The sequence below is a fragment of the Euleptes europaea genome, chromosome 11 (genome assembly GCF_029931775.1).
Source record: "Euleptes europaea isolate rEulEur1 chromosome 11, rEulEur1.hap1, whole genome shotgun sequence".
Taxonomy (NCBI): Eukaryota; Metazoa; Chordata; class Lepidosauria; order Squamata; family Sphaerodactylidae; genus Euleptes; species Euleptes europaea.
In genome coordinates, this window is record NC_079322.1 from 43,415,710 (window position 1) to 43,428,723 (window position 13,014).

The 13,014-nt window shown below is 40.6% G+C and overlaps 1 protein-coding gene across 1 annotated transcript in view; it reads right to left on the bottom strand.

Annotated features, from left to right (window-relative positions):
- Positions 1-13,014, bottom strand: part of DNAH11 (dynein axonemal heavy chain 11) — a 164,127-nt gene that overhangs the window by 56,742 nt on the left and 94,371 nt on the right. The window contains exons 57-59 of the mRNA XM_056857443.1: positions 3,614-3,727; positions 2,207-2,350; positions 566-748 (exon numbers count right to left, since the gene is read on the bottom strand). Of these exons, the coding sequence (XP_056713421.1) occupies positions 566-748; positions 2,207-2,350; positions 3,614-3,727 (441 nt within the window). The remainder of the gene's footprint in view (positions 1-565; positions 749-2,206; positions 2,351-3,613; positions 3,728-13,014) is intronic.

Genomic DNA, 13,014 nt, shown 5'->3' on the forward strand with positions numbered 1-13,014 from the left:
CCGGGGTGGCACTGCCCCCCTCCAGAGTGGTGCTGCCATGGCAGCACCCGGAGACCAGCGTCCGGGCCTCCCCAATGCTGTTGAGGCCAGACGCTGGCGAGGGGGCCGGGCTAATGCCGGTGCGGCCACTTCCTGGCCTCCTAAGGGCTTTCACCCTTGAAGGTCACGAATGTGCTGTTATACTGTTAAAAGTGTTTTGCATACATTACCCACAAATATTTACAATTCTGTTAGACACAACAGTATTATTAAGCTATAATGAAACTCTGCTTGCCTATGGCCATCTAATGAGTTCATGGGTCAGATGAGATTTGAAATGGGGACATTCTTAGCAACTGCAATACACCAGTGCTGATTTTATCAGAATTTAGAGGGATATCCCTTTGCTGTGTTGTAATATGAGTAAAAAAATTGCCCCAGTACTGCTGCAAGCAATTTATATGCAGCTTTCAAGCTCATCTTCATTTGAAAATATTGCTTCCATAAAGAACATCCCCAAGATATTCAAGAAATACTACTTACCAAAACCATTTAATACTCTGACTAGAAAAAGCACATTCAATACCTCATAGTATTTTATGATGTTGATAACCCAGGCACAGAGACCAGCTGCTGCAAATGACTTCATGCGAATCCAGTTTGGGCTGAATTCTGGGTCTCTTAAGTAATGCTCCTTGACAACTTTCAGGCAATTCTCAGGGATATGCTGTTTATCATAGTTAATTAAAGCTTGCAAGAATTCATCAGCCTGGAAGACATTTAATGCACTAACTATTGTTAAACAACACTGCAAATACATACTCCCCCCCTCAAAAAAAAAGCATAACAAACTCAGTTTTGAAAACAGAAAACAATGTAAAGTACAGGGCTAAAATGCAAAGAATTTTAAGCACATCCACCTTATGCTTCCACCTAACAGTAGCTTCAGTTACTGGAACTCGAGGGAAGCATGAATGACTTGCACCTTCTCTTCCTGTATTTCTCTGGGTTGACTGAAGAAACTATGTGTCGCCCTATGAAGCTGTTCATATTTTTCCAATGAAGAATTCACTACACACTGTATGCAAAATAACCAGCTTTTGGTGGGTGGAATTGGAGGGTACAAAGCATGTTTGCTCATGTTTAGGTCAACTGAGAAGGTAGAAATGCTTTAAGAGTGATTTAAGGACTTCCTGGCTGCTTCTTGAATTTGAATTCTCCCACTTCCAAGGCTACTTGACTTCTTTAAAAAGTGTCACACATTTTTGCAGTGAAATGGAGAGTTAAGCCACTTAGTATTGTCTGATGCACACCACTGCTCTTTTTATCTTCCTTTGCGGAACCAGCCTAATGGCAGATAATGTAAAATAAATGTCTTCCTACTGTTTGCAGGTCCTCAACCACTGCAACAAGTAGTGCCCCCCAAATTATTTGTGACCCAGTAACAGAGCCCCGTGGAGCAGAGTGGTAAGCTGCAGTACTGCAGTCCAGGCTCTGCTCGCGACCTGATTTCAATCCCAACCGAAGTTGGTTTCAGGTAGCCGGCTCAAGGTTGACTCAGCCTGCCATCCTTCCGAGGTTAGTAAAATGAGTACCCAGCTTGCTGGGGGTAAAGGGAAGATTACTGGGGAAGGAACTGGCAAACCACCCCATAAACAAAGTCTGCCTTGGAAAGTCAGGATGTGACATCATCCCTTGGGTCAGGAATGACCCGGTGCTTGTACAAGGGACCTTTACCTTTTTAACATTGTACAAAACATTATGAACTATGAACAGAGAAATGATCTCTCCCTCCCTTCTTCCTGCAGCTCCCCGTGCCACTCCAAGTGGATCCTAAGGGATAAAGTGTGATGTACCACAGGAGGTTGCAAAAAGAAGAGGGTTTAAGCAAAAATTGCTGCCTCACATGCTGTCTTGCAGGTGCTCCTGCTCTGTTTGTGCAAGAGCTTGTGTGTGTGCGTGTGAGGAGTGATTTTTGTCCATTACCCTTTGAGCTTCACCCCTCCATGCTGTACCCTACCCTCTTCCTGAAGGTTCCCTGAGCTTCAGGAGCAGCTTCTCAGAGTGGTAGAAAGCAGCAGGAGAAAGGTGGAGATCTATTTCATGTACTTGTTGCACTCATGGGTCATAGGAGCCAGCCAAATTTTCAATATGTTAACTTTGTCTTCTGTATTTAACCACTTATGTCACCACACCATTTGGCAGGTAATGCCAATGTTCTAGGTACCTTTCCCATGAAGAGTTTAGCAGCTTTCCAGGTTCGATCTTTTGGTATTTTTCCTTTATTTGCCAACAGGATCATTACAGCTGCTAAAACATTCATTACTCCAATGGGGGGGTTAGGGAAAGCTTTCAGTTCCAAAAGATTCGCCTGAAGAACAAACACAAAAATGGCTCTGAAACAAGTCAAGAATGCAACAAAAATGGCCCTAGCAGGAGTATGAGGGGACTCCTGGCTTAGTATGGAAAGGGTAATTCTTCAGTTAAGGTTAATTACATACCCTTCCTGCATTAGTAAGTTACTAAGGGCCAAACTACACATCATGTGTAAGATGTGGTCAAAAAGGAGACTTGCAACAAAAGCCAGCTGCAACTTCACTGCGACAACTCAATTTAGAAGCACCACAGGGGCTCAATTCTGGTCAGGACTGTGGAGTTTGGGAGAGAAGGAACTTTTGCCTTCCTCCCTTCATGCTATTTTTCCAACCCAAATGCCCCTGGGGGGCAATATTTGTCCCACTGGGGGCTGTGCATGCAAACATTTAATGCATGTGCAGCTTCTCCCCCCACAAACAACCTAATTAATACCCTGAGATCCTTGGGGTTGGGAAATGGGGCAAGGGAACAGCAGGAGCCTCTACTCCCTCTGTGCCATGGTTTTGAGCTGAACTGGGCCACAGCAGCACTTCTAAATGCAGTTGCCACAAGGAGCTTGCAACTTGCCATATGGCTGCAAGTCCCCATGGCAATCATGGGTAAAATGTAACATGTAGTTTGTGCTTACGTAGAGCAACAGACCTCTAGAGAAAGGAAGCCATAAGAATCACAATAGCCGTCTCCAGCAGAGATCAGCCAGATGAGCCTGGATTTTGACTGCCCTCAAAACCATTTAATTCAAATTTAAACATATTTTGGTTGCCAATTTTTATGCTGTTAATTCTAGATTGTGATTTTGTGCTCTATGTTAGCCAATTCTAAAGTAAATGTTAAGATGACTGAATTACAGTTGGAGCATATTTAAGGGTTACTGTTTGGTAAAAGAAACAGGCAAAACCCCCATTATCAGTAGCCTTCGTTGTTGGGAAAATATATTCGGGGAAAAAATAGAAGCAACGTGCTATAAGATTCCAAGTAACAAGCTAGTCAGATCTCAGAGCTAGGAAAAATGCAACAGGCCTACAACAAAGAGGTGATTTTAAATAATATGCAATAAATGAACGTGCATTCATTGCTTGAAAAACACTAATTTGGAAATGCTTCAAATAAAGAGATATATGTCTATTCCCTGGTAGCAAGAAAGATGTTTGTATTCTAGGAGCTACAATAATAGTAGGAAGCTGCTTTGTAGAAAATACAGCACAATACAACATTCAATTACCAAGTCATGTGGTAGAACAACCACACTGGCTCTTACCTTATTGAGTGTATTTAAAGCTGCAGTAGCAGCCACCAGAGCAGGTTCAGCTTTCATCAGGTCTTCTTCACACTCTTTCTGTTTACAAGATATTTCCTCTTGGATCGTGACTACCTATTTAAACAGATTCTTGGTTTAAATTTGAGATCCTTTAAGTCTACAAATGTACAATGGACTACTTAATTTGAACCTCTTCCCAGCATTAATGTATATTAGCATTGGTGTATACCACATTTTCACATAAAAAGTGTGTGAACCCAACTATCAGGCGTTTCCTTTCCTTTCCCTAGATTTAACAGCCACTGGCTAGCCATCATCCACTTCACATTTTAAAAAGGAGGAAAGGGGGAAATGAAATTTAATTTTTTCTTGATACTATAAAGAGAAAAGTTGCCACATCTCTCACGCAATTGACCGATCTATTTGACAGCAGGTAATGCAGTATCCGCTTCTCAGAAAGTGTCTTTAGCTGTTTTATCCAGGGAGTGATATATTTATTTCGGGCATTATTATTTTGTGGACATGCTAAAACAATGTAGGTTAGGGAGTCTGATTATCAAGTGTTTCATTTATGCAAAGTTATGTCCTCTGCTGTCCTAAGAACTCTGTGCCATAGTTCTCTCCAAGGTGACCTGCTGTTTATATCCGAAATGCATAAGAATCACTGTTACCTTGGATGAAATTAGAGTAAAGCTTAGCAACATTCATAGCACTAGGAAACAGATTCTGACTTTCCTGGACTTCACCCAGGGATTTTTTAAAAGAAGCATTTTTTTTAAAGAAGCATTATTGCAACTGGAGCACAAAGGAGGAGGAAGGCTTGTTGGCAATCAATACATTTTTTACAATACATAAATATAAGTGCTCCTGTGTTAGAGTGTCACAGCGGTGAATCACCTAAACTCTCAAAATTCAGAAAATGACACAGACATAGGGGAAGATGTTTTGCTGCTTATTATTGGCAATGCCATAGGCTATCCAAAGTTGTAGTTGCACTCACACAAACATGTTTTATGGAGTTTGCTCTATCAATTAACTGTGCATGTGTGTGTGTGTGTGTGTGTGGGGGGGGTGTTGTATTTTCCCAATGATACAAAACGTTTATTTGCCCAGTAGAAAAGCGCCTTTTCTGGGCCACAGAGGTGTTTCTTAAAAAAAAAAAAAAAAAAAAAGTCTGGATCTTGTGTAACAGCTGAGTAACAACTGTATACTTATTGTTCCCCTTCCACATACACTCTCAGATACAAGATACTGTCTTGTATCTAATGAGAGCAATTCACTCCATGGACTTCACATGACTTGCTGCTCTTGCTGTAGGTTACTGAACCCCCCAACATTCTGTTCTTGAGGTCAGTGGACCCGCCCAAAAAGCATAACAAGTAAAGTGGGGGTCTGTAGGAGGGGAAAATGAGAAGAAAGTGCCACTCCCATAGATAGATGTATCCTTAAGTCTTTGGAACTGCATGATTCGATACAAACCAATGAGTTAGACCCAAAGTCACCCTAGCACTAACAGAAGGCAATATCCCTTGCACAAGAAAGATATTTGTGGCTGTGATTCCTGTAGCTTTCCCATTTCAGAACTGCAATCTGCCACACTGCATCCCATACTGTGCTGGTGGGGGGGGGGGACTCCTAACTGTCAGGAGCAGCTTTTCAGGTAACCACAGCTGTCTGCAGAAGACAAGGGGAGGGTGGAAAAGATGTGTTCCAAATCGTAGGGTTGCTTGTGATCTACCAAACCTGCTAATTTAAAATATTTGATAGCTAGACATTAATATCATGCCTCATCAGTACTGTTTGCATCCAGATATTAATGTTGTAATTCCAACAGCACTGAGGGCAATGCGGTGACTAGAGGAAGAAGGTAGGTTTGCCTGCAATCAATATATTGTTTTAAACTTTATATTAGTGCTCCTTAGTGACAGAGCAGTGAAGTACTCAGCCTATCACAATTTTTAAGCCTGCAACAATTCAGAAAATGGCACACAATCACTGTTATTTTGATCCAACTCACTGGCTGCTAAATAAAATTGTCTTGGTTTTAGAGCCAATCAAGTGGCAGTATTACAGGCAGCTGGAGAGTCAGTTTCCTCTCCCCTTGTTTTCCTGGCCATATGCAAAAATGTACAATGAACAGCTGTATCTGTGTCAATTGTTATAACTTGCAATCAACTAAATGGGCTTATGTACAGGTATGCATCCCCTGTACTTAAGGAAAAAATGATAATTCTGTGTTCATAATATTGCTAAAGTTTAATGAGACATGAAACCACAACAAAGGCTATTAAATACATTTTGTGATTAGCAAATTATTTATGCCTGTTCACTTAGAAATGAGTCTCACCAAGTTAACAGGCACTAATGTTGTGCATTTAATTTTGAACACATCCAAAAGCCTTGATGTAAGCCTTGCTCTGAGTTTTGCTTTGAAGCTCATGAACACATGAAGCTGCCTTATACTGAATCAGACCCTTGGTCCATCGAAGTCAGTATTGTTTACTCAGACTCGCAGCGGCTCTCCAGGGTCTCAGGCAGGGGTCTTTCACATCACCTACCTGCCTAGTCCCTTTACCTGGAGATGCCAGGGATTAAAGCTCGGACCTTCAGCATGCCAAGCAGATGCTCTACCACTGAGCCATGGCTCCTCCTTCCCCCTACATACACAGAAATCCCAAATGGTGCTTCTGGAGCCAATTCCTTGATCAATGTTTACTATGGAAATAATAAATCTTATTCCACCCAGTATAGCCAAATACCTGTAGTGGTGGCATGCAGACATGCCTTTAGCTTGAGAACCTCTACAACCAAGAGTGATTTGCCTTTGAATTAATTCTCTATACTGACTCATAGTCCTCAGCTATTTCCATTGGTTCTATAAGTAGGAAAGAAAGCACCTTTTAAATGAAGACACCATGGGAGTCTGATGGAAAATGGCCTTACAAGCAACAAAATAGTCCCCCATCTTTCCATCCTTTGGGAGGGAAAGAACAATATATTTCTACCATCCCATTTTTGTCAAGTTCCAAGGATATCCTATGGACAGCCTTTATCAGGGGGCCTTGTCAGATAACTATTATTTATAGTGGGTATATTTTGCAGAAGAATGCAATCAGTTCAAAGTAATTTTGACTTGGGCCATATCAATCGTCATTTATGTTTTTCAATAAATTCCAATTAAGAATTGGTTTGAAATGAATTCTAATTTTTGCAAAAGAAAATATCAGAATTGAGAGACATTTGGATGCCAGCAGTAGTGAACTGGCATGGCATTCACATGTTAGCTACTAAATATTTTATGCTAGTGGTGTTGGCAGATCATATGCAGCCCTGGGATCTTGTCACTAGGAATTTGCCAGCGGCTACAGTAGACAATGCAAATAGGATATTGGACTAGATGGAACACTGGCCTGATTCAACAGGGCACTTCTTATGTCAAGAGACTATTTAAGAGATAATGATAAGACAGAAATAGATGTGCACCGAACACTGGAGGACTGCCTGTTCTTCATTTAATGTGTGATGTCTTAACATTTGTGATATAAAATTGTCAGTTTAAATATGTCTTTCTTTTCTAAAGTATCACTCCAAAGCATGATGAGTGCAGGAAGAATTTTATGCTCAGGTCCCATCTTTGGTTGGCTTGCATAGGAAGAATCATCTTAAATTAATATTGGAATAATGTTATTTGTTGGCTTGTAATTACAGTTCATCACCAGTCCATAGTTCAAGGCTGACAACCTGTATGATTGATATTAACAAATGGGACACTTGTGACTTCCGCTAGAGACGATGACCTGAGCGCCACGTTCCTCGGGAGCTCCCAAGGGACCCAAGAAACGTTCAAATTTGGGGTGCACCCTGCACCCCTACCCGGCTCCTAAACAGTGGACCGGGAAACAGGAACTCCCCTGCAGCCTTGAAGAGCAGTCTGACCCCCATTTTTCTGAGAGAGGAAGACTCTCGGGGAATTGGGCGTGGTCCCGCGGGCGTTGAGGGGAAATACAACGCCGCAAATGTTTCTTTGGAATCAGGCTCAGATCTCCTCTACCTATTACCACCTAAGCAACTACACGGAAGCAAGAATACCTACTCTTCTAAAATCTGAGTAAGTTACAAAAACTCTTTTGTTTTACCTGGATCTGGAGGTTCTGAAGGATTGCCAAATACATCTATTAAATCCACGCCTCCCCACCTGATGTATAAATGACTCTTAGAAAACAAAAAAACATCAGATAAATCGGAAGGAATCCTATCAATCTGATCAGTGGGTAGACCTAACAAACAGGATCTTTTGAAAGATGTTACAACTACCAATCAGATACTTTGACGCTGAAAGGGGAGGGAGGAAGAAACCCCCCCTCCTTAGGTGTCATCTTTCCGTCTTCAGTGCCTAATGCCATCGCAAGAGTATCATAGATCGTGAAAGACCGGAAGTGTGGCTCCCTTGTGTAACTGGCAAATAATTCCCAAGTTCCTGGACAAGAGGAGGTAACGGAAGGTCCACGGTCCTACAACCTTTTGGGTATATCCTGTTCTCTGCAGCAGCTCTATACTAGAGTGTTTTCAACTTGATGGTATTCTAACATTAAAGTACTACCCACAATACAAGAATCCTGTTGAATTACCCACAAACTTTTTTATTTTTTGGTGTATTTGTCTGGACTTTACCAACTAAGTTTCAACAAAACCCTTAAAAGCAGCAAGCATGGAACGTACTTACCATGATAAACACCCAAAATCAATCTATTAACCAAAAACTGGATACTATTCTGGATGTAATTAAAGACATAAGGGACCAAGCTACTACAACGAAGTCAGACGTGAAAGCAGTGGATTCTCCAATTGAGAAGACGGCTGAAGATCAGAAAATCCCCATAAAGGAAGTGGAGACCCAGGATAAACAACTAGACGCTGCATCCTCTCAACAAGAAACTGCAACAGACCAGCTGCTTACGATGGATATGAACGTGAGAGACTTTTATTTTTGTTTTTACTATTTGCCTGAAGAATTCTTTGATACTAGTTGGAGGACTTGAAGGGTGGTAAGGCTGGAGCTACTGGGATCTCTCTTTATGATTTTGGAATTGAAGAAATTACAATGCAGGTTTACTATGAGAACTCTATGCTTGCAGAGGGAACTTTACCAACAATATCTAAGGATGCTCTTCGGTTGCTTGGTGTTAATGAGGAAAAGTGGAAGACGCTGGAAATTCCGGACAAAAGGACTGGCTAAAAGAGTCTAGGTTTTTTTTTTTTTTTTGAAATAGACAAGGAACTGGTTAAAAGGTTTGATTTTGGTAATGATGGTATAATTTACTATATTAATACATTAGAAAGACAATTTATAATGAATAGGTGTTGGGAGACATGGAAGGTTTACAGAGAAATTGTTTCATAAAGTAGTTGATAATTGTTACTTATTGATCTAATCCATTTACTATTAATGAGTTTTATTAACTTTCTTTTCTGTGTTAGTGTTAATTATTTTCTAATGATTATATTCAATGCTATAACTTTAAAACTGTATGAGACTTAGTTTAATGAATGTAATTAAAAATATTAGGATTAGAATTGTTGATACCAAAGAGTATACAGGTTTATTAATGGATGGAGGAAAATGTAGGGGAAGTCCTGATTTATTTTTTGTTCTTTTTCTTTTTACCTGTATATTAGATATACTTTCAATAACATAATTTTTGATGGTTTTTAACAAATGTAGAAATGTATATGTTAACTTGTTTCAGAAAAATAATAAAAATTACTTAAAAAAAAATGGGACACTTGCAAGGACTTGCAGAGGACATCTTATTTAATCCTCTCTCACTATTTCCTCTTTCTCTTCTCTGGAATCCCCCAAAGTCTCTCCCCTTTTCCTACTTCCTCATCTCCTTCCCACCCACCAACCTACCAGACTTTTATCTGCCCCACATCTTTGTCTATACTGATATTTATTTACTTCATTTAAACCCCACCTTTCTCCAAAATGGGGCTCAAAGCAGCTTACATCATTCTCCTCTCCTCCATTCTATCCTCAGATCAACCCTGTGAGGTAGATTAGGCTGAGAATGCCCGACTGGCCCAAAGTCACCCAGTGAGCTTCCACAGCAGAGTGGGAATCTGAAGCTGGGTCTGCCAGGTTCTATTCTGAAGCTCTAATCATTACACCATTACATATTTTGTGGGGTGGATGATGTTGAACAGTAGCAAGCAGCCGGGCTTGGGTGAGTTAGGCAAGTTGGGCCTGGCCCTTATGAGTTTTCCCTCAAATGCCGCAACAACCCTGAAAAGGGCCCTGCCCCCTCCCTTTGCCTTTCATTGACAGAAACCAAGGCTTGAAGGCTGATGGTACTACTGTAGTTGTCTAGCAACTGCCACTGAGGCATTCATTTCTTAAAGCTACAGCCACTGCTTCTGTAATTTTGGAGGGTTTTAACACCCTCCATGTTTTTTGTTTTTTTAAATATTTCAGATTTTTCTGCCAGCTTGAAACTTTTTCCTGGTTTGTAAAAAGATCTGTTTTGTCTGCTCATGGCTGTAGCATCTGGATTTAAGTATCCACAGATTAGACCATGTTAAGAATTAGATGCAGTGATGATAATTTATCATAAATTATGATCCACTATAATTTCGATAGTCTAAATTAAAGAAAGCCTGACTAATGCTAATTAATTATTCCAATAAGTAGTATAAAAGTAGTGGTGTGTATAAAGAGCCATCAAGTTGCAGCTGACTTATGGCAACCACCAGCAAAGTATTTCCAAGGCAAGTGAGAAGCAAAGGTGATTTGCCATTGCCTTCCTCTGCAGAGTCTTCCTTGGTGGTCTCCCATCCCAGTACTGACTCTGCTTGGCTTCCGAGATATGATGATATTGGGCTATACCATGCCGCCTTCTCTCCCGTGAAAGTAGTTAGTAGATCCATATTGTTGAGATAAAAATTTTCATTTCCTGATACACTATATTCAAATAAAAATATCTTCATAAACCATCTTGAAATGATTAAAGAAGGGTTAAATTAAAGATGATCATGAATATGTCTTCAATTAATAAATATTTGTTAGGAAAGCAATAATGACAGCAAGGTATGTGAGTTCATTCTTAGAGGCATGAAAAATAGTATTAATGCCTGAAAAGTGTCCCAAGGTGGTAATTATCTCATGATAGTCACATCATGTGTTGAACCTAATTGCTTAATGAAGTATTCTGAAATGCGTTAAGGGCATTTTGTAATTATGCTAAAGCCACCAGAACAACTGCTGCAACAGAAAGAAAATAAATCTACATAAAATAGATGATTTAAAAACCTGAAGTTTTTCCTGAATTGCTCAGTTTGTACAAGTTTAATTATACTAGTTTGGGTTTTGAACCTTACAGCTCTTTCTATACTCTAGTAAGTTTGGTTCATTAAGTTTCTTAATGAGCATAAATCACAGAATACTTTCAGCACTGGCTCACAGTTAAATGTATGAACTACAGCAGTTACAGGTAATCTCTTTGACCTGAATGCCAAAAACCTAATATCTACTGTTGAAAAATGTCAGTGTGCTGGCAAACGACCAGGGGGAGGGGAGAGACAAGGGCTGTAGTTGACCAGACAAACTAGGCACATGCTGAGTCTCAACAGTGTAGCCAGAGCCTTAGGGTCTTGCCTCATTTCCTCAGGCAGAGAACAAGCCCTGCACAGTCTGTTTGGCATATTGCTAGGGGTTGCCTATCCCCCAAATGTGAGAAACATTATGAACCAGAAAGTCATGCCACATATTCATGTATGAGTCCCACTCACATATGCTTTACAATAGACACTTTAAGAGTCAGTGTGTCATAGTGGTTAAAGCTAGGGCTGCCAGGCCTCCTGGTATGGCTAGAGGCCTTCCACTGGCAACTGCTGTTGCCTACTGCCACTCTGAGAGGTGAGGGGAGAATTATTTTTTCAAAAACTGTTGGCATCCTCTGTGTTGCTATGTCACTTCCAGATAAAACCTGGAAGCGTGTAGGGTAGTTCTAGGAATCCTAGAGCTGCCCTATGTCATTTCCAGGTAAAACCCGGATGTAGTAATGTTGCTGATGTCACAACCTCCCCATGTCCCTGCCCTTAATACTCCCACTGGTTGTCAAGCTCAGACTGGTAACCCTAATTAGAGTACCTAGGAAGCCCCAGGCTCAAATCCCTGTTCACCATGAAACTCATGGGATGCCCTCATGTCAGTCATTCTCTCTCAGCCTAACCTACCCCACAGAATTGTTGTAGGATAAAACAGAGACAGGGAGAAATGCTTACACCTCCCTGAGGTTCTTGGAGGTAGGATGGGATAAAAAGTCAATAAATGAATGAAGAAATAAGTAACACATCTTGAATAGAACACTATAATATTTCACCAGAAAAATGCAACATAAAGATTTCTTACAAAAATGCAAACCAGGGCTGGTAACACTGGGCAGGCAAGTGAGGAAAGCATGTTATTGAGAATCAGAATGGATTTAATGCAGCATGTGGGATGTACTAGAAAAGGTCCTAAAAACATAAGAAGGCAAGAGAAGGCCTGATAACAGGCGGGAGCAAGAGGAAAGGGGTGGCAATCCAGAAGAGCTAGTGCAGGATGGACAGGAAGCTGCTACTCAGCAAAAACCAGAGTTCAGACTTCATTAAGGAGCTGAGGAAGTAAGGAGAACTCAAGAGTGTTGGTTGTGATCTACCTGTCAGAATTGGAAAGTGAAAGAAGCCTCCATCAAAGCTTAACACAAAATAGAGGGGCAAGGAGTCTTGGAACCAAAGGAAATCAGAGTGTGGGACATCATCATTTCAACATTTTGCCAGAACACTGAAATTCCTAAGTGTAGCTCTGCCTTGAAAGCTGGTAGGTCAGAGCCCCTGGAATGGGTTTTCTTGTCACTGCAACATTGTGTGTTCAGTGATAGCCCCAATCTTGTACCTACAACGCTAGTTATTGTTAGAGCACACTTTCAGTTTGTGTCTCGCTTTAATGAAGATCACAAAGCTGTAAAGTTTCTTCTTTATTAATGAAACTGAATAAAAATAATTTCATTATGAAAAATGACTGCATACGGAGAGAAAGGACCCAAGACCTGAATGGCTAGCGTTGAAGCGCAGAAAGTACATCACAGAATGCAACATTTGGAAGTGAAGCTGCAAGTCAGTGGAAGGGACTTTGAGAACAATTCAGTTGTTCAACTGAACAAAAAAAAAAAGCCTTTAAAAACCTGAAGTGCTCAGAGATGACTCCTGACCTTTACTGTATTACATACAGGCCTGATTCTCAAGATCCCCATCCATTATATGCTTGAATGAGCTCAGTACTTATTGTTCTTTCATATCATTAAAAGAGCTAAAAGGTTGGAAAAATGCATAATGTAAAGAAAGGTCAAGTGGTAATCATAGTG